The 22,001-nt window shown below is 43.8% G+C and overlaps 1 protein-coding gene across 1 annotated transcript in view; it reads right to left on the reverse strand.

Annotated features, from left to right (window-relative positions):
* lrmp (lymphoid-restricted membrane protein) overlaps positions 1–22,001 on the reverse strand; it is a 65,759-nt gene that overhangs the window by 25,103 nt on the left and 18,655 nt on the right. Inside the window, exons 16-22 of the mRNA XM_060903471.1 lie at positions 21,652–21,786; positions 18,557–18,658; positions 13,759–13,910; positions 12,736–12,841; positions 11,511–11,655; positions 10,375–10,418; positions 241–343 (exon numbers count right to left, since the gene is read on the reverse strand). Coding sequence (XP_060759454.1) covers positions 241–343; positions 10,375–10,418; positions 11,511–11,655; positions 12,736–12,841; positions 13,759–13,910; positions 18,557–18,658; positions 21,652–21,786 — 787 coding nt within the window. The remainder of the gene's footprint in view (positions 1–240; positions 344–10,374; positions 10,419–11,510; positions 11,656–12,735; positions 12,842–13,758; positions 13,911–18,556; positions 18,659–21,651; positions 21,787–22,001) is intronic.

Here is a 22,001-nt window from a genome sequence, read left to right on the forward strand (position 1 = left end):
AATCTAATTTCAATATTTATGCGAAACAACCAAATCCAGACATTAAAGCAATAAAAAGCGTGACTAACATTTCTATTAAAACACGATGCAAGATTAAAGGAATGATCTACGATAAAAATGCGGTGCACATTTTATTTATTTTTAAACCATCTCTTAGATGTAACTCGTGCACTGCTGAATGCTTTCTCTGAAATGCCACTGCAGTGACTAAGCGATATTAATGAATTCTGGAAATCTCACCAGCGCACTGAGGGTGGGAGGAGTGTGAAAGAGAAGCACTGCAGCACACAGCCTGCTCGTGGGTGTCATGAGGCCCAGTGCATGCTGGGAATCTGGCTTCCTCCTGCAGGGGTCAGAGAAAGGAAAAGCGAGACATCATTTATTTTTGACGATGTGCTCTGGCTAGCCAGTAGTTTATGATTAGCGTTATGCCTGTGACTAGATCAGCGGTTTCTAAAGTCATTTTTCCTGCTTTTAATACAGCAGATTCAACTAAACTGAGACGTCCTGGGTTTGTAATTATCTCAGGAAGGATGATATGGACTTTATAATGGGCTCTTCTCGAAGAAGTTCAGTGCTAGAGTTGGTGTCCCACAAGGTGCCATTTTAGGCCCACTATTATTTGCTAGATATTAGAAATGAAAATTCATCCAGTACCACTCATTTACTTATTTAAAAAGGCTCCGACAGAAATGTGATCTAGTTTTTGCCTTCCACAATTATTGGCACCCCTTGTAAAGATTAATGGACAGGAGGAAAAGAAATCCACCTTTTGGTGAAGTCGCTTCATCTCCCTGAAAATAAAAATAAATAAATAAAAAAATCCAACCTTTAATTGAAAAATTTATTCAGAGAAAAACAAAATCCCTCAAGAAATATTTAACAAAAACACGTGCCACTATTATTGGCACCCCTGTATTTAATACTTTGTACACCCTCCCTTTGCCAGTAAAACAGCACTGAGTCTCTCCTTGAACATTTTATAAAGGTTGGCGATCCAGAGCGGGGCATTGAACCCATTCCTCTTTACACAATCTCTCCAGATCATCCAGGGTCCTCAACCCTCTCTTGTGCTCTCTCCTCTTCAGCTCCGCCCACAGGTTTTCACTGGGGTTCAGCTCAGGGGACTGAGATGTTCAGGGCAGAAGCTCGATTCTGTGATTCTCAGTGAACCATTTTAGTGTTGATTTGGACAGATGCTTTGGATCATTGTCCTGCTGGACGATCCAATGACGACCTGGTTTTAGTTTCCTCTCAGAGGAGCCAGATTCTGATTTAAAATGTCCTGGTGTTTCATGGAGTCCATGATGCCATGGACCCAAACAAGGTTTCAGGGCCTTTGGAGGAAAAACAGCCCCAAAACATCACAGAACCTCCACCATATTTTACAGCTGGGATCAGGTTCTTTTCATTATCGCATCCTTTTTACTCCAAACCCACCGCGAGTGGCTGGCACTGTGTAAACAGATAAGATCTGGATCTGTTTCATGATGAATCGAAGCAGGCAGTCGTTAATTGTGTGCATGCAACGTCATATGCGACCATAAGCAGTTGAAACGAACGTGAGAACTGTTGTACTTGAGTGAGCGAGCGAGAGACACACAGACCACACACTTCACATCTGCATGGATTAAAGCAAAAAAAAAAAAAAAATCTGACCGAAAAAAAAAGCTCCATGTCGTTGGCCCCTACCACGTCAGCAATGCGTCAAATTTTAAACGCCGTGTTGTCCATTATCCCCTCGGCCCCTACTTATAGTACATTTACATAATTTTAACAATGACTAAAGCTAAGGCAAGACTTGACCATTGTCATTACTGGCTATTCATGATGAACCATCAAGTTTTCAGCACAAAGTGCAAATTTATTTCAACAATACTTTAGTAATGCACAGCAGTGGTTAAGAGAAAAGTGCAAGCGCAGTTGAACTTGAACCATGCGTTCAAAAGGGTGGAACAGAAAGAAAAATAAGAAAATCTGTTGAAATAAAGCCAGAAAACAAGAAAAGTAAAGTGAAAGTTCACTTTTTCTGCTTCTTCGCAGTGAAGCCAAAGGTATCTAGTTTGGCAACACCTGATGCCCGTTTTTGCTTCTTTTTCCTTGGCACAGCAGCAGGAGCTTGCCGTTATCGCCCATTTCATTTCGCCAAGCCCATCTCCACTTATTCTTTACCGTTTTGTCGATGTCTGACACATCTGTGCCTTAATTTAAAAGCGTCCATGCTGGCAAAACCGAAAGTAATTTGACGCGCTCTAGTGATGGAAATCGAAGGGCCTATGTCAGGTGAAATATGGCCTTATACGCAGTACTCGAGTTGAGGGGGGATGTGGGGAGAGGCATCCCCCTTCTGAAATCTCATCTCATCTCATTATCTCTAGCCGCTTTATCCTTCTACAGGGTCGCAGGCGAGCTGGAGCCTATCCCAGCTGACTACGGGCGAAAGGCGGGGTTCACCCTGGACAAGTCGCCAGGTCATCACAGGGCTGACACAGACACAGACAACCATTCACACTCACATTCACACCTACGCTCAATTTAGAGTCACCAGTTAACCTAACCTGCATGTCTTTGGACTGTGGGGGAAACCGGAGCACCCGGAGGAAACCCACGCGGACACGGGGAGAACATGCAAACTCCGCACAGAAAGGCCCTCGCCGGCCACGGGGCTCGAACCCAGGACCTTCTCGCTGTGAGGCGACAGCGCTAACCACTACACCACCGTGCCGCCCCCCTTCTGAAATAAAAATCTCAAATCATCCCCCTTATAAAACGGCCATCCCCCCATCACATCCCTTGGGCCATTTTACCAATTAATGTGGAAATTAGCCTACTATTATTTTAACAAATATTACTACCATTTCAACATTAGAGGCTTTGCGCAGTGATAGCCTACATGTAGCCGGATAAAAAAGACGCATATTTATTTATTCGGTTGCACCTCTCATTCACACCTATACGGAGGTTTCAGTCACTGAAAACAGCTACTTTTGCAAACTCAGGGCAGAGTGGAGATTTCTGAAAACTCCATCTTCAGACACTCGTGTAAATCGGGAAAACGAAGCAGCAGTGGGCGAGAGGGCGCGCGCGAATATAATGAATCATAGGTGTGAATCTTTCACCGAATGCCAATTGTCCCGGTTCTTCATGAAATCGTACACGCACGCACAAATTCATTAGATTAACTTTCAAATAATGCCGCTTTTCCACTACAAATGCGGCTGAGTTGGGCTGAGCCGTGCCGTGCTGAGTCGGGCTGAGTTGAGCTGAGCGGGGCTGTTGGAGTTGCATTTTGACTACAACCGCGCTGAACCGTGCTGGCTGGAAGTGGGTGGACACACTGGGTGGAGTTAGCGAAAGTGGGTGGACGTCTGGTGATGTCGTTAAGCAGCGCAAACAGTGACATCAGCGACCTTTTAAGCGGTAGTCTCACGACCCGGATAGTAAACAATAAACATGGAGGACATGGAGTCGTTAGTGTTGCTGGTCTTGGTGCTGTGGCTTGTTGTCACCGACAACGCCAACAGATACTGGCAAGAGCGTATAGATGAGGCAAGGCGCATAAGGCTTCAGAAATTCTCGTAATTCGTAATTCTTCTTCTTCCGGGTTTACGGTGTTTACAGATCCCAGCGTGCTCGCGGGGCGTGTGTGGGCATGTGAGGACACTCCTCCTCACCAATCAGTGCACAGGGGAGTGTCTGCTCACGCCCCCAGCCTCACTCGGCATGGTTTGGCTCGCTTCAGCCCCACTCCAAAACGGTGCGAGTTTTAGGGGCTAAGCAGGGCTGAAGCGAGCTGAGTCGTGCTGGTTTTTGGTAGTCGAAACGCGAGCCGTGTCGGGCTGAAGCGAGCTGAAAAAGGGGAGTGGAAAAGGGCCATAACTGTTCTTGTGCACTTGCGACACCGGAGCCACTTTCCTGAATTTTGAGCTTCGGAGTATTCGCTTCTTTATCTATTTAATCAATGAATTTGTCACATACATTAAATTACTAATGTAAAACATTAGTAGCCTATTTAAGCAATCGCTGTTTTCTCCACTGTTTTCCGACCTTTTGTGCTTAGTGAATGAGACACTTCATTACACTCCACTGACCGACTTCCAATTCCGGACTTTTTTGAAAATGTAAAATATAGGCCTACGAGATGGTTTTTTGGCACTTAATTCGCGTTGGTCCTTCACTATTAATTTTTGAGACTGACTAGGCACTAAATACTGTGGAATTACTTTCTCCTTACTATGAAGTTTGGCATCTTAAACAAGTGTCGGGAAATCTTGCAGCCCGACTCTGCAGCCTCCAATGCAGGCCCGGCGCCAGGAACAGTTTACTAAGGGGGCAATTAGAAATCGCAAGGGGGCAAATATTTTTCATATAGTGTGTAGTAGTGATGGCAGTCTGACAACGTGTTTCAAACAATTAACTGCACCAACCACAAAACCACGGCCCCGAAGGTTGCTTTAGTCCGGGAAAATCATGTGGCATATTACCAGGGCAGTTGCGCTTTATCAGCACCCGTGCCCACCTGTTACCCCTCCCCTCCAGTTTTCTCACAGACATGCGGTACAACCGGAAAGATGCCAAACATAAAACAACACACACAAACCTACAGGCAAATCCTTTACATTTAAAATACATACAAATAACTCCTAGAACTCCCCCTCCTAGAACTGCCACCTTATTGTGGTGGAGGGGTTTGTGTGCTTGAATGATCCTAGGAGCTATGTTGTCGGGGGCATTATGCCCCTGTTAGGGTTTCCCAAGGCAGACAGGTCCTAGGTGACAGGCCAGACCAAGAGCAGTTCACCAAAAAACCCCTATGGAGAAAAAATCCAGGACCGTGACGTCGCCCGGTAGGACGCAGCCGGGGCCCCACCCTGGAGCCAGGCCCGGGGTTGGGGCTCGTATGCGAGCGCTTGGTGGTCGGGCCTTTGCCCATGGGGCCCGGCCGGGCTCAGCCCGAAGAGGCGACGTGGGCCCGACCTCCTGTGGGTTCACCACCCACAGAGGTAGCAGTAGGGGTTTGGTGCAGTGTGGATTGGGTGGCAGTCGAAGGCAGGGGCCTCGACGACCTGACCCCCGGACACAGCGGCTGGCTGTTGGGACATGGAATGTCACTTCGCTGGGGGGGAAGGAGCCTGAGCTTGTGCGGGAGGTTGAGAGGTACCGGCTAGAGATAGTCGGGCTCACCTCCACGCACAGCTTGGGCTCTGGAACCCAGCTCCTCGAGAGGGGCTGGACTTTCCACTTCTCTGGAGTCGCCCATGGTGAGCGGCGGCGGGCTGGTGTGGGCTTCCTTATAGCTCCCCAGCTCAGCCGCCATGTGTTGGAGTTTACCCCAGTGAACGAGAGGGTCGCCTCTCTGCGCCTTCGGATTGGGGAGAGGGCTCTTGCTGTTGTTTGTGCCTACGGGCCAAATAGCAGTATAGAGTATCCGGCCTTCTTGGAGTCCCTGGGAGAGGTACTGAGGGGTGCTCAGACTGGGGACTCCATTGTGCTACTGGGGGACTTCAATGCTCACGTGGGCGATGACAGTGACACCTGGAGGGGCGTGGTTGGGAGGAACGGCCTCCCCGATCTGAACCCGAGTGGTGTTTTGTTATTGGACTTCTGTGCTAGTCACAGTTTGTCCATAACGAACACCATGTTCGAGCATAGGGGTGTCCATAAGTGCACGTGGCACCAGGACACCTTAGGTCGGAGGTCGATGATCGACTTTGTAGTCGTGTCATCTGATCTCCGACCCTATGTCTTGGACACTCGGGTGAAGAGAGGGGCTGAGTTGTCAACTGATCACCACCTGGTGGTGAGTTGGATCCGCTGGCGGAGGAGGAAGCTGGACAGACCTGGCAGGCCCAAACGTATGGTGAGGGTCTGCTGGGAACGTCTGGCCGAGCACTCTGTTGGGGAGGTCTTTAACTCCCACCTCCGGGAGAGCTTTTCCCAGCTTCCGAGGGAGGCGGGGGACATTGAGTCTGAGTGGACCATGTTCTCTACCTCCATTGTGGACGCAGCTGTTCGGAGCTGTGGCCGCAAGGTCTCCGGTGCCTGTCGTGGCGGCAATCCCCGAACCCGGTGGTGGACACCGGAAGTAAGGGATGCTGTCAAGCTGAAGAAGGAGTCCTATCGGGCCATGTTGACCTCCGGGACTCCTGAGGCAGCCGACGGGTATCGGCAGGCCAGGCGTGCTGCAGCTCGGGCAGTTGCGGAGGCAAAAACTCGGAACTGGGAGGAGTTCGGGGAGGCCATGGAGAAGGACTATCGGTCGGCCTCGAAGAAATTCTGGCAAACCGTCCGGCGCCTCAGGAGGGGGAAGCAGTACTCTGCCAACACTGTTTACAGTGCGGGTGGGGAGCTGTTGACCTCGACTGGGGACATTGTCGGGCGGTGGAAGGAATACTTTGAGGATCTCCTCAATCCCACCGTCATGTCTTCCACTGAGGAGACTGAGGCTGATGACTCAGAGGTGGACTCGTCCATTACCCAAGCCGAAGTCACTGAGGTGGTTTGCAAGCTCCTCGGTGGCAGGGCACCGGGGGTGGATGAGATCCGCCCTGAGTATCTCAAGTCTCTGGATGTTGTGGGGCTGTCTTGGTTGACACGCCTCTGCAACATCGCGTGGCGGTCGGGGACAGTGCCTCTGGAGTGGCAGACTGGGGTGGTGGTCCCTCTTTTTAAGAAAGGGGACCGGAGAGTGTGCTCCAATTATAGGGGAATCACACTTCTCAGCCTCCCAGGGAAAGTTTACTCCGGGGTACTGGAGAGGAGAATTCGACCGATAGTCGAACCTCGGATCCAGGAGGAACAATGCGGTTTTCGTCCTGGTCGCGGAACACTGGACCAGCTCTATACCCTTCATAGGGTGCTCGAGGGTTCATGGGAGTTTGCCCAACCAGTCCACATGTGCTTTGTGGATCTGGAGAAGGCATTCGACCGTGTCCCCCGTGGTATTCTGTGGGGGGTGCTTCGGGAGTATGGGGTTCGGGGCTCTTTGCTAAGGGCTGTCCGGTCCCTGTACGAACGGAGCAGGAGTCTGGTTCGCATTGCCGGCAGTAAGTCAGACCTGTTCCCAGTGCATGTTGGACTCCGTCAGGGCTGCCCTTTGTCACCGGTTCTGTTCATAATTTTTATGGACAGAATTTCTAGGCGCAGCCAGGGGCCGGAAGGAATCCTGTTTGGGAACCACAGGATTTCATCTCTGCTTTTTGCGGATGATGTTGTCCTGTTGGCTTCTTCAAACCAGGACCTTCAGCATGCACTGGGGCGGTTTGCAGTCGAGTGTGAAGCGGCTGGGATGAGAATCAGCACCTCCAAGTCCGAGGCCATGGTTCTCGACCGGAAAAGGGTGGCTTGCCCTCTCCAGGTTGGTGGAGAAGTCCTGCCTCAAGTGGAGGAGTTTAAGTATCTCGGGATCTTGTTCACGAGTGAGGGAAGGATGGAGCGTGAGATCGACAGGCGGATCGGTGCAGCCTCCGCAGTGATGCGGTCGCTTTACCGGTCCGTCGTGGTGAAGAAGGAGCTGAGCCAAAAGGCGAAGCTCTCAATTTACTGGTCGATCTACGTTCCGACTCTCACCTATGGTCATGAGCTTTGGGTAATGACAGAAAGAACAAGATCGCGGATACAAGCGGCTGAAATGAGTTTCCTTCGCAGGGTGGCTGGGCGCTCCCTTAGAGATAGGGTGAGAAGCACAGTCACTCGGGAGGAGCTCGGAGTAGAGCCGCTGCTCCTCCACATCGAGAGGAACCAGCTGAGGTGGCTCGGGCATCTTTTTCGGATGCCTCCTGGACGCCTCCCTGGGGAGGTGTTCCAGGCATGTCCCCCCGGGAGGAGGCCCCGGGGAAGACCCAGGACACGCTGGAGGGACTATGTCTCTCGGCTGGCCTGGGAACGCCTCGGTGTTCTTCCCGAGGAGCTGGCCGAGGTGTCTGGGGAAAGGGAAGTTTGGGCTTCCATGCTTAGACTGCTGCCTCCGCGACCCGGTCCTGGATAAGCGGAAGAAGACGAGACAAATAACTCCGCGGCATGAAAACAAAACGTCAATGCAAGTCTAAGACCCCGTTCACACGTAGCCGGGTATCTGCTAAATAGAAGATATTTTTCTACGTTTTGGCCTGTCATCCACATGAAAACACATCAAAAACGAATATTTAAAAAAAAAACTCTGGGCAAAGTGAAGATTTTTGAAAACTCCGTGTATGCCTTTTCGTGTAGACAGAGATAACCGGAGTTTTGTGTTTTAGAACGTCACAATCTGTGCCAAAAAAATTACAACAAATCTGCCCTGACGTCAAACGTGCGACCTTTGTTTACTGCAGAAGCCAGATTAAACATAGACAAAGAGTAATGGATCGGAGTAGTGCCTTGAAAGCGTTATTGTGCAGTAGTGATGTGTCGGTCGCGAATGATCCGGTTCAAAGAGCCGGCTCTTTGAAGTGAACGACGGGAGCCGGCTCTTCGGTGGGAGCCGAGTTGGGGAGCCGAATTAGTTTTTTGTCCTTAGGTGCCTCAGAGAGAGAGAGAGAGAGAGAGAGAGAGAGAGAGAGAGAGTTCAGCTCAGCTGAAGGATGATTGTCTATTTGACAACCATGATCATTGTTTTGTTGCTGTGAATTCCTAAAGCTCATGATACAAATTGTCGCTCATAAATTGACAGGTTCGGTCGGCAACCGCCTTGGCACGGCCAGATTAATCTGCGGTATACAACGAGACAGCAGTCATTATAACAGGAGCAGATTTGCTGTTCCAGCAGCTTCTCATTACTGGTGGAGCAGAGTGCGGCACTTTCTCTTTTTGCATGCGCTCAAGGTGCCACATATTTTGTTGCACATTGTTCTGTGTTTGTTAAAATAATTTCCAACTTTGCTTCATAGTTTCTTAGGCCTGATTTATACTTCATAATTTATTTTGTGGCATTTTGTTCAAGGTCGAGTGTGAAATAAAGCCATAAAGGATAAACAGTTGATGTCTTCTGTGTATTTTATATTGGTAATATAACACAGTTTTGCATTATGTTTGTGAGAAAATAATTTATTAATTGGTAAGTAAGTTTTATTTCTGTAGCTAGAACATTGTTACACTGCTATACTTTACAAAGCTTTACAATGGCTACAAAAACTAAAAAATAAAATGGAAAACATCCTATTGATAAAATATAAATAATAATGTAATTAACTAGTTAATTGCAGCAATTAAATCAAAAATAAAATCTCAGGAGCCGTTTGGGAGCCGAAAGAGCCGGCTCCTTATAGTAAGAAGAGCTGAAAGAGCCGGCTCCCGAAAAAGAGCCGAAATTCCCATCACTATTGTGCAGGTGCTATTCTGATGTGATTAGGGGGTAGGATTTGGGGAAATAATGCCATCTACTGGCAGCGCGGGTTCGTTGGGGAGAGGGCAGAGGTCGCTGGCTGCCAAGTTTGGAGAGGCTGGGACCTCCCCTGGCCGAGTTACGAGTGTGCAAAGTCGGTCTGGAGCCGCCGAGAAACGAAACTCAAGCAGAGCACCGCGGCTCGCTGCCTACGCCGAGCCTCCCCGGGACTAGACAGTAGCGGAGGCTGTATTTATTTATTTAAGCCTATCTAGCACAACAACTTATTCCTTTACATATACTCAAACACAGCACAAGAAAGGGTTCAACAACAGAATCACAGCAGCTTGGTGAAGTTCTAAATCACATCGGTGTCAGACCTACCCCCCCCCCTTTCCTCGGATCTGCATCACTCTCATTATTGACCTTTAGCGCTCCCAGTTGACGGAAATCCGTCGTCGTGACGGAAAACTTTAATCCATGCATCTGTGAGTACATCAGCACTGAGACAGCAGTATACAGTTGTGGTATATATACACAATTTGGCCAAAAAGTATATGGACAGCTGATCACATGTTCACTGAACATCTCATTCCAGATTTCTTCTGCTGAGACAAGGAGCTCCACTCTTCTGGGAAGGCTTTCCACTAGATTTTGGGGCGTGGCTGTAGGGATGTGTGTTCATTCAGCTATAAGAGCATTAGTGAAGCCTGGGGTGCAGTTGGTGTTCCAGTTCATCCCAAAGGTGCTCAGTGGGGTTGAGGTCAGGGCTCTGTGCAAGACACTCGACTTCTTCCACTCCAAACAAGGTTTGGGCCTCATGGCTCCAGTGAAGGGAAACTGTAGTGCTACAGAACACAAAGATGTTCTTCACAACTGCCTGCTTCCAACTTTAAGGCAACAGTTTTTGGAAGAAGAATCGCATGTGGAAGTGATTCTCGGGTGTCCACATACTTTTTGCCAAATAGCGTACCGCCTGTATTTCATAGTGGTTTTTGCAGATTCTATTCCTTTTTTTTTTAATACAGTTTAACGAGCGAGAGAGAGAGAGAGAGAGAGAGAGAGAGGAGTACCTGTTGAGGCTCATCATGATCCTTGAGTCGATTCTCATCAATTTCTGAAATGCAAAAATGGTCAAAAAGATCCAAGTTAAATAATTTATGTTCACCATCTCGGCACCAACCCCAGTACCATCACAGAGACATTATAACTCGTTAAGACTACAAAACGTGTCTCTGATAACCATTCTGTACAGTGATGGATGAGTTCAAGTCCTCTCAGGACCTAAACCCAAGTCGACAATTTGTTTGAGGAAGAAGCACCACAGAAGGATCAAATCTGGAGCCAAAAAGCATCCCAGACCCTTCAGGTTAAGCCGTCTGCCCTGTGATACACTCGAGATATAAAAGGATTTGGGAGTTTAGACACTAAGTCAAGCTTCATTAACACTTAAAGTGCTTGACTATTGAACTGTAGAGTATGGATATTAATGAGAAAATTCAGAACTGAAGCATGGTGGTGGTGGCATCCTTATGCAAGATGTTGAAAATGGAGAAAAATCTGCACACACACACACACACACACACTCCATTCTCCATCAGTATGTTGGAAAGGAGGAGGAGTTCTACAGAGGATGTGAGGTGACTAGTGACGGACAACAACTGAGCAAAAGCCACAACACTAACGGCAGCGAGACGCAAATTAAGCCGATGGTGCCGATACTTTAATCATGGTGAAAAAAAAAAAACAAATGTCAAATGACACCAAAATGAAAACCAGAACAATAACACATACCAAGCTGCTCCTTTTCCACCATGTTGTGAAATGTTTTATTCCTCTTATACTACAGCAATTTGCTTTGCATCTATTTAGAGATGTATTTAACGCTGTGAAACATCTGAGAAACAAGTTCTTGCTTATTTTACAGCAGCGAGAATATATAATCATGCACTCACCAGCCTCTTTTTTCCAAGTTAACTATTGCAAAAACAATTAATAAATAAAACGCACAAGCTCCTCGGAAACGACTTCCAAAACAGTTAAACTAACATCTCCTTCTGGGAAACTTCACCACACCAATGTTCATACAGTGTTTTTATACATCCTCAGTAAAAGTCTCTGCATCAGCGGTTACTAGAGAAACAATAGCGTATTAGAATGAGCAACAGTGTGTGTACAACATTGTGAATCCAGCAGATGCTGTTCTCACCACATGGTCCAGTAGCAGCAGCAGCAGGATTCGGCTTCTGATCGTCTTCCTGTGTGTGGATCTGGAGCTCGACGGTTTCCTTTTCAGGAGAGTCGAGTAGCGGATACACCCTGTCCCACTCCGGGGAGGAGTTCTCTTCATCGTCCTCAACCCACACACACACACACACACACACACACACACACACACATTATACTCCAACAAATTATCTAGACACTATTCTAATGTGTTATCATTTCTATAGCAACAGCTTGTTCACTGGCACTTTTTCAGGCTCCATGTAAACTGATTAACAAAGATGGAATCGTTGATTCTGGATGTGTTTATTTAGTATTTAAGAATGGCGTTTCCAGCATCAGCAGTAACCAAGTTTCACACCATCTTCAGGACAGAGAAATTTACGCACCGCAGTTTCTCTGCAACACAAGTTGAGTTTTTTTTCTCCCCCCCTTCTTAGTAACTTCAAGATCATATGGTTGTGAGACTTGGCACATGAAGACCAGTCGAGAAAAGAAACTGGATGCCTTTGACAGCAAGTGTAGCTGAAAAATCCTGGGCATGAGATGGAGCAACTTCATCACAAATGAGGAAATCAGATTACGGACCAAACAGCCGCCAGCGTCCACAATCACCTGTAAAGGATGACTGAGCTGGCTGGGACATGCTGTTAGACTCCCGCTAACAAGACGTGCCAACCAAGTTCTACAATGGAATCTCCAGGAACAACATCGGAAAAATGAACTGGCACCAAATAATTGACAAAGACTTTCAACTAGTTGGTAGAGGATGGAAAGATGCAATAACACTGACTGCGGACCGAAAGTGCTGGACACGTGTGACTGCCTCATGAGTCACAAGACGAGGGAGTGTCTAAGTAAGTAACTAACTTCAAGAGATTATTTTACCAAAAAAAAGTGTTGCTCATGGGAGGATTGTTTATAGTCTATAGCTGCTATAACAAAAAAGTGTGAATGTTTCAAGGACATTCCTCAAATGTTAAAATGCAAGTCTAAATGGTTAAAAAGTTGTTCTTTAACAACAAAAAAATTATTCTCCTCATATTGCTGTGGTACGAGGGGAATAAAACACATCAGGACATGCTGCTATGGGAACATGGTCAACTTCAGGGTGGTAAGAGTAACTGCACTTCATCACGCCTCCCTGTCGATTATTTTCCAAGAACAATACAACACTCAGATGGTTGAGTTGGGGTTGAGTGGCGTACTTGTGGCAGGTCTGTCTGACTGCTGGCGTCTCTGCGATCCTGTGGAGTCTTCAGCTGATCCAGCTCATCACGCAACAGCAGTTTGTGATTTTCTTGTTCCTGTAACCTACAAACACACACACACACACAATAAAAACATTTTATGTTAGTGTTAAATTCACATACAAACATCTATTTGGTCTATAAATAAATAAATAAATAATAAAAAGCCCACAACACACCCACTGTTCATTGTTATTAGCTCTTCTCCAAAACATGCCTCCAAACTGGCACCTATATTACCCATAATGCCATGCGACTACATACCGATATTTAGTCAAGATTCATCCCTCACTTCATCTCCAACTAAACAGAGTGATGCAGCAGCGCTTTAGTCTGTACGCTAACTAGCCGAGTCGAGTCTGTAACTCGGCATCCTGGGACGTCACCGTTTTGCTGTTTAGGAGCTAAAAGTAAAGTCTGACCCCTTATCACTGATGTTTGGGATTATTTTCCTCTTATAAAACACAGTGATGATAAGGCACCACCTAACACACCGACACCAGACTCACTAAACACTACATCACAAATCTTTCCGTATAAACAAATTTAACACGTTTTATGGTGGAGTTGAATGTTAAGTCGTCACTGAGTTCAGTAACAGTCTCTCCCTGGCTTTATCTCCTCACCCCTTCCTTCAACTGTAAACATGCCACGTGTCAGATCAACGCCCGTGAACTCCGACTGAACCAAAAACTCAGACTGCCTGGGAAGGAGGGGCGGAGTCAAGTGGAATAGTGAGTGTCTCTAAATTCAAACGTGTAGCTGGAGCGCTCGTTATTAACGACGCCCGTCTCCAGTAGAGCACATGTAACAGCATTAAACACCTCAAGGTCAGTTACGTACTGTATACAACAGTCATCAGTCTTCAAGCCACAGCATGATACAAGTTCAGACAAGTCAAATAAAACTCGGTCCTCTTAAGGAGGAATAGTTATGGTTCTGATGAACCGTTTCACATCGGACAGATTTCCGCTCGCTCACCTGACGGACAGGTGCAGGATCTCTGTGCGTGACCGGCGCATGTTGCTCGCCATCTTCAGCAGCTCCTCCTCCAGGGAGTCTGTATACTGCTTCAGCTGCTCCAGACCCTGAGTCCACTCGCTGCGCCGCTGCTCCAGCTGAACCCGCAGGCCCTGTGACCCCAAGTGACCCCAAATTCCATTAACACATTCAACATCCAAAAAAAAAATCCCTCCTGAAATGTTCACTTACTGCAGCTTCAGTGACTCAGAATACAGTAAAGATGGAGCTGCATGATTAAGAGCAGTGTGTGTGTGTGTGTGTGTGTGTGTGTGTGTGTGTGCGCGCGCACACTCGTGCGTAGGCTGCCTGTGATTTGAAGCCAATTGTGAATTACAGCATTAGAAAGTTTGTGGAAACACAGCATTTAAAAAATAAAAATAAAAAGCAATTAAGACTCCATCACTAAAACTGAAAAAAATTCCCTCGATTAAATTTGTACTGGCACAATGTTATATTTCAATTATAGTACTTTTTTGTACACTAAATATTTTTATATATGATTTTTAAACAAAGGATAAAACTAATATAACTACCTTTTAGGTTTTGCATTACTTGTACTAGCACATTAATTTCTTTTTAGACACAAAAAATTTATGTATATAATTTTTTTAAAGGATCATAAAATTAAAAAAAATGTAGCACTTAACTATTAATCATCTCACCTCTACTGGCATGTTACTTGTACATTAATTGAAATATTGTACTTTTATTCGTTAACACTTTAAATCATAATTTTTACATTTTATGATTTTAAAAAAGTGTTTTTTAAACAAAAATCATTTAACTAATCTCACTTGCCTTGACTTAATTATAATACTTTTATATTATAAAAATTATAGAATGTTTATAGAATATTTTAGATGCAGCTTGTATAATCTTTGGTGAGGTGAAATTTTAATGCGAGGAGATGTTTAACAGTTTTTAAAAGGAACAGCGAAGCATGGTGGTGGGAGCACCAGTTTGTCTTATAAGCTTCATTTTCCTTCAGGACATTTTAATAAATGAAGCCTAGTTTTATACCACAGCACTGTTGCATTCTCGACTCGCATTCTGACCAATGTGTTGATTGCTTTCCTTTTCGAACAGTGGCACTGATGTTAGTTCCGTCTCCAAGGCGAACCGTGGATGGAAATTATATATTTTATAAAATATATATGATTTTTTAAAAAAAAAAGGATAAAATTAACATTTAACCACCTTTTAGTATTTGCATTACTTTTACTAGCACATTGTTCATTTATTTCTTTTTAGGACACAATAATATTTTTGTATTATATAGTCTTTTAAAAACAAACATTATTGCTTCTTATTTGCCTTTTACTAGTACATTATAACTCATTATACTTGATTATTTATACATTAATGCATAGATATATAAATGGATGTATTTTATAAAACTTTCTTTAGTCACTGCTCTTATTTATTGCATTTGTAGTTTATTTCTGTCTAATTTTTTTACATCATACTGTACAGCACTTTGAGCTGCAGTTTAAATCTATAAAAAGATGCCAAACAAAAACAAATGATTAATAACCACACATTATGACTTCAATTTCGTTATGGTTAGAGTACATTTTATAATAAACGTTAATTATAAGCACTTCAGTACGGCACGCATCAAACCTTCACATCTCAAAGGAAAAGCTTGACTATTTGAAGCCGGACATCACTGTGGCATCCAATACAGGACAAAAATTAAATGCAGATGATGAGAAACGCTGGCTCTACTTGAATGTGTACAGTGTTTTCACTGCAGCTCTCTGCACTGCACCTCTGACTCGTGGGAATTTGACCGTGAGCTGTGTGGGCGAGTTCAGCCTGGATTGTTAACTAATAAGAAAAAAAAAGTGTGCATGTCGTTCTGCTCCATCTCTCTCACTCTCACACACAGCAGGCAGAGTTATGTAATGTCAGAAAGAAAAGTGAAGAATGGTGATCTTATATAAATCTTTCAAGCATTATATCCTTCTCCTCTTTCCTTTGTCTCCATACGCAACAGTACCATCAATGTGTTCATTATCCTTTCTACAGGAACAGCTCATTCACAGGGACTTGTACAGAACACGCTCCACAAAGAGATTTTAAAAAATAACTGACATGGTGAAGTTTATTTAATTTTCTGGAAGGAGCAGTGAAGCATGGTGGTGGCAGCATCCTTACGCAAGACATTGAAAAAGGATAAAAAGGTATGGCATTCTGCTCTTAAAAACAATCATTCACACACTGCTGTGGTACTTAAGGAATAAAACACTCCTATTCAAACTATTATAGGAAAATAGTCAATTTCAGTGTGACAGCAAGTCCACTGTTACTGATTCTATTCCTATAACTACACGACACTCAGGGTCATCCTGTTATCGTTACCGAAAGGTGCTTTAGGGAAGATTAGCTCATTTGTTCAATACTGGGTTTCTAGGTAGGTCTTGAACTGTTTAGTAGTTTGGGTTTGACATTTGAATGATTTTTCATCATGAAGCTCCACCCCCACGATCTACAATAGTCGTAGAGTTTCTCTAAAATGACCGAGAGGCTTTCCATTCAAAAACAAACAAGCATTCCTGGACCACAAGTCGGTTCTCCAAACACAAGGTTTCTCAACCATGTAATGCACTTTTCCTCAGGTCATGGCTTAAACCAGTATTGTTATTTTTTAACCATGTTTTACATAATTTTCTATTTATTTGTACAAATCAAAAATCAACCAACCACTGCATCTTTAAAGCTGTGCTGCCTTATAGACTACGTTCAGGCTGCACCCTGAAACGACCCATATCCGATTTTTTCGCCCATATGTGACTTGTATCCGATTTGTTATTGACAATCTGAACGACACAGATCCGATTTTTTCACATGCGACCCAGGCTGCTTGGATATGTGGTCCTAATTCCGATGCATATCCGATATTTTCACATGCGACTGCAGTCTGACCGGACAGGTTGCATTCATGCGACCTACACGTCATCAACAAGAGACAAACGTCACTATTCTGCGTTGGCTAATCCCGCCTCTTTGGTGGAAAACAACAACATTTGTACATTTTTCAGAATTTAAATAGACTTTTATAGAATTGATCAAGCTAATGGTGGATTTGGTAGGGACCTGGATGTTTATCTGTTAGCCTGATTAAATAAAACAGTTTCTATAACTGATTTATAACTTAAACCATCCTGTATTACAAGATTATAAGATTGTTCTGGAAATTTCCAGTAATTTGACACCTTCGGTCTCATTAGCTGCCGCCACAAAAACCACATCGCCAGGTCTCGCCTCATCTCCATCGCAAACTGCACTGGTGTTTCTGCACCTTGAGCCAGCGCTGAGAGAAGATGCAGAATTCAGCTGGCTATAAACAATCTAAATAAATATTTATAAAAATGCAGAAAAAGTTTATTAATATGACGAAATAAATATGTGCAAATGATTAAGCCTGAATTAAGAGTTTGGTAATACAGCGGCCGTATCCCAAATGACTGCCTACTGAAGCTCGAGTGCACTATATAGAGTTTAAAAATCCATTACTTCCTAGTAACATGTAGTGCACTTATATAGAAATTAGAGAGACATTTAGGAGTCAACCCTCGTTACCAGGCTACACATTTTCATTTCAGTTCAGAAACAAAAACACACACGAGACCTCACACTTTAACACTAACCAGATAATTAAAAAAAAAAAAAAAAGAAAATCATTAAACATGAAGAGTGCGCTTTTTTTGGTTTACATATTACGTAGATGTGCTTATTACGTGTCAATTTGCGCATGCGGGACACTTTTGGGTCGTTTTCCGTTCATATTGGAGATTGCATACAAGTCTCATATAATTGGTAATGTGAACGGCCTAACAAAAAAATCGGATTTCACAAATCGGATATGGGTCGTTTCAGATTGCAATCTGAACGTAGTGTTAGATTTTTCAAGTGTAGGTCATAAAAATAATTTTCCGGACACCCAATTATTTTTGTTTAGTGACCGAAAGCTACTGAATTCGAATCACAGATTTCCAATTTTATCAGTTTTTTTTTTTACAGATCAATTAATGAATTTATCTCCACGTGACCCTAAATTCTCCGCTATTTTTTCCTGCTTCACCATGACCCAATTCAAGATACTCCATCATGCATCGCGTGGTGGGCTTTCCCCGTTCACGCAAGGCATTGTGGGATACAAATTTGAAACAGGAGAGAAAAATGGAGGACGTGAGTGTGCGAATGAAACGTGAAAGAGCGACTACAGTAACGGAAAGAAAGCGAGAAGAAGAAAAGACGTTATGTTATATACGAAGGAAAGGAAACGCAGGACCAAACTAATAAATATGGGCGCTCAGTGAGCACCTCGGTGTGATCAGCTGTTCGTTTAGCGACAGAATGATGGAACTGTCAGTGCACGCTCAAAGGGAAACCTGTAGATGGCAGTAATGCAACACTGTGGATGCCAGCTGCCGTAAAACCCAAAAGAAGAAGAAGGTAAACCTGCGCATGCGCACACGGACTTCCTCTGTCTGCTTGACTGCGCCAAGCGAGCGATTTCATGCACATTATTTGCTTTAATCTCCTCAAATTAAATAACTTCCCAGCCACAGAATGGCCTGATATTTTGTGAGATATTACAGAAATAAACAGATATCACAATCACCACATTTCAGACGGAACTAAATTTCACCGACTTTATGAAATCGAAAGGCCGTCTCACTTCAAAAGTACAGGAAATAAAAACGCTCCATAAAGACACCACAGTGCTCAAACAGATCATTTTTTTCACCTGGAGTCTGGGGGCAGTGTTGGTATCCTGCACTTCCTGACTCTTCATAAAGCTTGGAAGTGCTGTAAGAACCTCCAGTGTGTCCTCTTCAAACTCTCGCCTCTGAAAACACAACACACGCGCACACACGCGCGCGCGCGCACACACCCTCGCTACACTATGCTAAAATACAGAAAATGTCCTTTTTGAGCATCAACAACATCTGCATTAGTAATGTATATATTATTTTGGTAGTCCATCGTGTCCGATGGCGACCAGGTGATGTTTAGTGTTTGTTTGCTCGCTTATGACGGGCTTCCCTCCCCATGTTTGAAATAAAATTACGACTGCATCTTCTACATACAGTGGTGCTTTAAAGTTTGTGAACCCTTTAGAATTTTCTATATTTCTGCATAAATACGACCTAAAACATCATCAGATTTTCACACAAGTCCTAAAAGTAGATAAAGAGAACCCAGTTAAACAAATGAGACAAAAATATTATACTTGGTCATTTATTTATTGAGGAAAATGATCCAATATTACATATCCGTGAGTGGCAAAAGTATGTGAACCTCTAGGATTAGCAGTTAATTTGAAGGTGAAATTAGAGTCAGGTGTTTTCAATCAATGGGATGACAATCAGGTGTGAGTGGGCACCCTGTTTTATTTAAAGAACAGGGATCTATCAAAAATCATCTGGCCCAGATGCAGCAAAACAGGCCCAAACCATGATACTACCACCACCATGTTTCACAGATGGGATAAGGTTCTTATGCTGGAATGCAGTGTTTTCCTTTCTCCAAACATAACGCTTCTCATTTAAACCAAAAAGTTCTATTTTGGACTCATCCGTCCACAAAACATTTTTCCAATAGCCTTCTGGCTTGTCCACGTGATCTTTAGCAAACTGCAGACGAGCAGCAATGTTCTTTTTGGAGAGCAGTGGCTTTCTCCGTGCAACCCTGCCATGCACACCATTGTTGTTCAGTGTTCTCCTGATGGTGGACTCATGAACATTAGCCAATGTGAGAGAGGCATTCAGTTGCTTAGAAGTTACCCTGGGGTACTTTGTGACCTCGCCAACTATTACACGGCTTGCTCTTGGAGTGATCTTTGTTGGTCGACCACTCCTGGGGAGGGTAACAATGGTCTTGAATTTCCTCCATTTGTACACAATCTGTCTGACTGTGGATTGGTGGAGTCCAAACTCTTTAGAGATGGTTTTGTAACCTTTTCCAGCCTGATGAGCATCAACAACGCTTTTTCTGAGGTCCTCAGAAATCTCCTTTGTTCGTGCCATGATACACTTCCACAAACATGTGTTGTGAAGATCAGACTTTGATAGATCCCTGTTCTTTAAATAAAACAGGGTGCCCACTCACACCTGATTATCATCCCATTGATTGAAAACACCTGACTCTAATTTCACCTTCAAATTAACTGCTAATCCTAGAGGTTCACATACTTTTGCCCCTCACAAATATGTAATATTGGATCATTTTCCTCAATAAATAAATGACCAAGTATAATATTTTTGTCTCATTTGTTTAACTGGGTTCTCTTTATCTACTTTTAGGACTTGTGTGAAAATCTGATGATGTTTTAGGTCATATTTATGCAGAAATTTAAAAAATGCTAAAGGGTTCACAAACTTTCAAGCACCACTGTACAATATTTAACACCAACTGCCTGTGACATGACTTGTGCTTTTTCTGATATTCCTCCTCCCTTTTCTCCTCAACCTTTTCAACTGATTCTTTCACAGTCTTTCTCCACTTGTATCCATCTCTGCTTTTCTCTTCCCAGTTGTTCACGTCAGTCTATTCTGTTAAGGTGTCTTAATTATATCTTTGTAGTGCAATTTTTGACCCCCTATGTTTACATTCCTTTTCCCTTCGCATAGTTCTCCATATAAAAGCGTTACCCCATGTCCTCCCCCTCGGAGTTGTGATGAGATCACCATGGATTCCAAGCTCGGCATCTCAGCTCATCAGCACTTCAGTGTTTGGGACCTTATCAACCAGCGGATGTTTAATAATAGTCTTCGATGCCTTATTTGAACGTTTATAAGTTGGTTTCTTATGTGCCTTTGACACAGGGAGGCTCACGGTCTAGATGGAATACAGTAAAGCTGTTCAGACGACTGACCTGAAGACTTAACTCAGTTTTAGTGTTATTTCATGGCCGTTCCAAAGTTTCCTTTTCGGTTTTCCACAGGCCGCTGAGGCAGTCTGGATTCTGGGAGAGATTTCCTGATCTATTTTGCTGTCATCAGTTACGTAGGAGCAAAGATATTTAAATTTGGACTCCGTTTTCAGAGGAATACCATCGATGGACACAGCTGGTCCCAGCGCTCTGCCCGCATTCTCATCCCCCTGCACGATACACAAGCTCTGTTTTTGATGCACTGATCTGGAGTCCAAATTCTTTTGATGTCATTTCCTGTATTTGCTTCAAGGTATGTGTGATCACATCCCACTCATCAGTATCAAGAAATTCTCTGACAGTCTTCTAATACTTTCATCCTTACTAATGTACATAAATCCAATCTAGAAAGCAAGCTAGGTAGTTAGTTATCTAGAACTAACCAAGTTAAGAGCGTTGTTATGGTTACACTGTGCATGCTGGGTGAGCCAATTTTTTTTTTCAACCAAAAGAAGTGTTAAAAGGCTACATTTGGATTTCAGAACATCTATTTACTAGTAAAGATATAGATGAAGATTAAAATGTTTTACAATTAAACTTGTACTAAGTATTCAAAAAATATATATAATGATTAATAATAATTTTAAAAAAGCATGTAATCATTGATCCGGTGAAGTCTTCTGTATGGAAATGCTTAACAGTGAAGCATGGTGGTGGAAGCATGATGTTCAGTCTGGTCACGTCTAAGCACAGATGGAGCTGCTCCAGACATTTCCCCGTACTCTAATTATAGTTTTGATGACTGTGTAATTTTCAAAGCTTGAATTTTTTTTAAATAACTAAACCATGAGTGATAATGTTCCAGAACTTTGTCTCAAAACTCCAATGCCCTTCTAGATTATTTTTGTTGCGAAATATTGTACCATGTCATGAGAAAGGTGTGTGAAAACAGCTCGATTTGATATTACCAGTCTGTTTATCAGCATTTTAAACTCCATAGACATGTGCTCAGGTGTGGGACCCTGCAGGAGGAGGAGAACCTCACGGTCCAGAGTCTCGTCCAGAGGTGAGGCCAAGCAGATGGAGGATAATTGCTCCGCCCCCTGCACATACAGGGTGCAAATATTAAAAATTGTATAGAAATTAAGACTATGTAAGACATGATCCTTTAAAAAAAAAAAATATCGATGACTTTCTCAAATTTACATTTCATACGCAAATTTTGCAATACATGTAAAAACATGCAAATCTGTAAAATTTGCATAACCATATAATCAATAAAAGGAAGTGATTGTGGGATCATGCGTGTTTTTATACT

Source organism: Neoarius graeffei, chromosome 21, assembly GCF_027579695.1.
Source record: "Neoarius graeffei isolate fNeoGra1 chromosome 21, fNeoGra1.pri, whole genome shotgun sequence".
NCBI lineage: Eukaryota > Metazoa > Chordata > Actinopteri > Siluriformes > Ariidae > Neoarius > Neoarius graeffei.